At 54.3% G+C, this 2,737-nt stretch overlaps 1 protein-coding gene across 1 annotated transcript; it reads right to left on the bottom strand.

The window, feature by feature from the left end:
* Window positions 1–570: 570 nt before the first annotated feature.
* On the bottom strand, window positions 571–1,110 carry LOC124664842. Its single transcript, XM_047202272.1, has one exon. It carries the CDS (start codon window positions 1,108–1,110, stop codon window positions 571–573), a length of 540 nt encoding a protein of 179 aa, XP_047058228.1.
* Window positions 1,111–2,737: the final 1,627 nt, after the last annotated feature.

Below are 2,737 nucleotides of genomic sequence, written 5' to 3'. Positions count from 1 at the left end.
CACTGGGGGTTGGGATGCCCCGCCCCAAGGCTGGATCAAGCTCAACACGGATGCCTCCTTCATCTCCGCTGATCAAGCTAGCGGCGGTGGGGCTGTTGCGAGAGATTCCAATGGTGTGGTTCTGTTTGCAGCATGCTCTCCTATTCGGAACTGCAGTGACGCGGTTGATGCTGAAGCTAAGGCGGCGCTGAGAGGCATCGATCTTGCCTTCAGCCTTGGGCACACAAGAGTCATTCTGGAGTTGGACTGCGCTGGGGCGGTCTCTGCTCTTCGGTCTGTTGATATTGACAGATCAAAACAATGGGCTACTTATGACCATGCGAAGAGCATCCTAAAAAGCCTTGATGATCACCGTGTACTCCACACTAGAAGAGAGAGCAACAGAGTGGCTGATGCCCTTGCTAAGATGGCTAGATCAGCTGGAAGTTGCATTTGGTGGAGCCAGTTACCGGACATTATCTGTGACCTTGTAACACAGGACCAAAACTCGATTGTCTACCCGATAATATAATGCTCTCTTACACTCAAAAAAAAAAAAAAAATGAAACAGCAGCCAGGTCGAGGTACAGTTCAGACCCTCTGCTCCGGGGACACCTCGCGGAGATCCGTGCCGTCCGTCTGCGTCCGGCGGCCGGCGCCCGCACGGACGAAGAAGAAGTAGAACCCGACGGCTATGCAGGCGCTGGTGAACACCCATACGGCGACCTTGAACCCCGCGCTGGGCATGGCGTCGGCGACGCGGGCGGCGACGGTGTTGGCGAGCGCGACGGAGACGCACCACACGGCCATCCTGACCCGCCACCGCTCCGCCGCGACCGCCGGCGCCGGGTCGTCGCGGCGCAGGAGGTCGAGCTTGGCGAGGCAGCAGTAGAGCAGCGCGATGAGGTAGTAGGTGACGATGACGAAGGCGAGGTTGCGCGGCCGGTGGCGCGACTGGTAGACGCCCCACGCGAAGCTGCCGGAGAGGAGGAGGAACGCGAGCGCCAGGATCGCCCAGCTCCCCCACCCCGGCCGCGCCGGGCCATGGCCCAGCTGCGCCGTCTGCGGCGCCGGCCGCGGCGGCGCGTCCCGCGCCACCGGGTAGGATGTCGCCGCCGCGGCGGTCTCCATGTGTTCCGGTTCTGGGTATGGTGGTTGAGGGAGGGCTCGAGCTGCCGCTGCTGGTGCCGGAGAGCGTGGACGGAGCTCTGCACGTGCCGCCGCGTTGCGGTGAGCACGACGGGAGCTGCCAGCGGTTGGCTTGTATAGGACAGAGTGGCCGCAGATGCGAGGAAAGAGCAGGGAAGAAGCGGGGCAGATGGAGACGAATGGGCAAGCGCGTCTGACTTGTAGCGCGTCCTCAGGTACGGTCAACCGCTGGACTTAATAAACTACTGAACTGTGTGTGACAGATTCGCAACAAAATCAGCTTGGTGTGAAGAAGATTTCAGTAATTACAGATTTGTACCCCCAGATGTACTGTTAACGTGTCTCGCCTCACTGATATCAAGGGTCAGCTTAGGTAAAATACAGTAGTGAACTATTGTATGGTGATGAAGTGCAAGCAAACCGCATATAGACAGACAGGCACACGCAACGACGGAGCTACTCGAAGTTCAGGCCACCGGTTTTGCGACAAAATGTACCACGAATACGTCCAATATACTTTCCCCGCAAAAGGTAGAAGAACACGTCCAATACTTGGGCACCGGACAACAATCGGATTGCAGTTCTATAATCTCTCCCTTTTCAAATAATAAGTGTACTTTTAGCTTTTGTATTAAGCATATCTCTCGTCTCCTCTGACCAATTTCAGACACCAAATATGTTAGCTTCGGTTGATTTGCGTTAGCTTGTGGACACAAATCGGATGTCCGGCACATATACCCGTTTGGATTATGGCTGCCTCAGCGATCCGACGCATTTGGTATGTCTGAGTGGTATGATTTTCTCCCAGTTTTCCAGCAATAGAAACGGAACATGTATAGAAAAATGCTACTTTAGAACATTACATAGCTGCACAAATAGTGCAGAATCCAGATGCAAAAGGACACAAGTTTCAATGTAAAATAGGCAAAGTACCATAGATATATGTGATCACATAACACGTTGGTGAGGATGATGGCTCGTTTCTTCTCGAACCAAGCCCTTTGGCCCGGCTCCACGAGGATCAAGTTGGTGCGCATGATCCGGCTCTCCTCCGCGAGCAACTTGGCCTCGGCCACAAGAATTTCGATATAGCTTGTTTGAAGAGGTCGATGAAGGTGGCACATGTGCCTCTTTTCTCGGCGTCACTTCTCGTCCCTCTTGACAATGGCCTCCTTCTTCTCGGCCCTCATCGCCTTCAAGGTCTCACTCAACGCAAGTATCGAAGCATCGCGCTAGAGGTCGGCCTTGGTGGCCTCGTGCCACCTTGGCCGAGATGGAAGGGCACCCTTGCCCGTGTCTTCTTCAAGATCAATAGCCTAGCCTCCACTTGATGCAATCCTTGACCACCCCCCAACAATGGACCATGTGGTATCCCTTTTCCATATAACCTTGAAGTACTCCAAAGCATGGGGAACCTACACATTTGCAAAACGTTAGATGTGCCAAAATTCACAAGCGTGATCATAGCCGGAAGGGAAATGGCAGTAACCTTACCACATCGCCGAAGCCGAGAGGTCACTCATGGGACGCGAAACCCTGTGATCGATCGCCGCACACAACTTGTTGGTTTCTTGTTGGATGTAGCCCCATTTTCTTTGGATTTATAGTT

Source organism: Lolium rigidum, chromosome 6, assembly GCF_022539505.1.
Source record: "Lolium rigidum isolate FL_2022 chromosome 6, APGP_CSIRO_Lrig_0.1, whole genome shotgun sequence".
In the NCBI taxonomy this organism is placed as follows: Eukaryota; Viridiplantae; Streptophyta; class Magnoliopsida; order Poales; family Poaceae; genus Lolium; species Lolium rigidum.
This window is presented reverse-complemented; position numbering and strand designations above follow the sequence as displayed.

What these genes read in the sequence shown, in the direction of transcription:
- LOC124664842 (XM_047202272.1), bottom strand. Translation starts at nt 1,110, where the DNA reads ATGGAGACCGCCGCGGCGGCGACATCCTACCCGGTGGCGCGGGACGCG.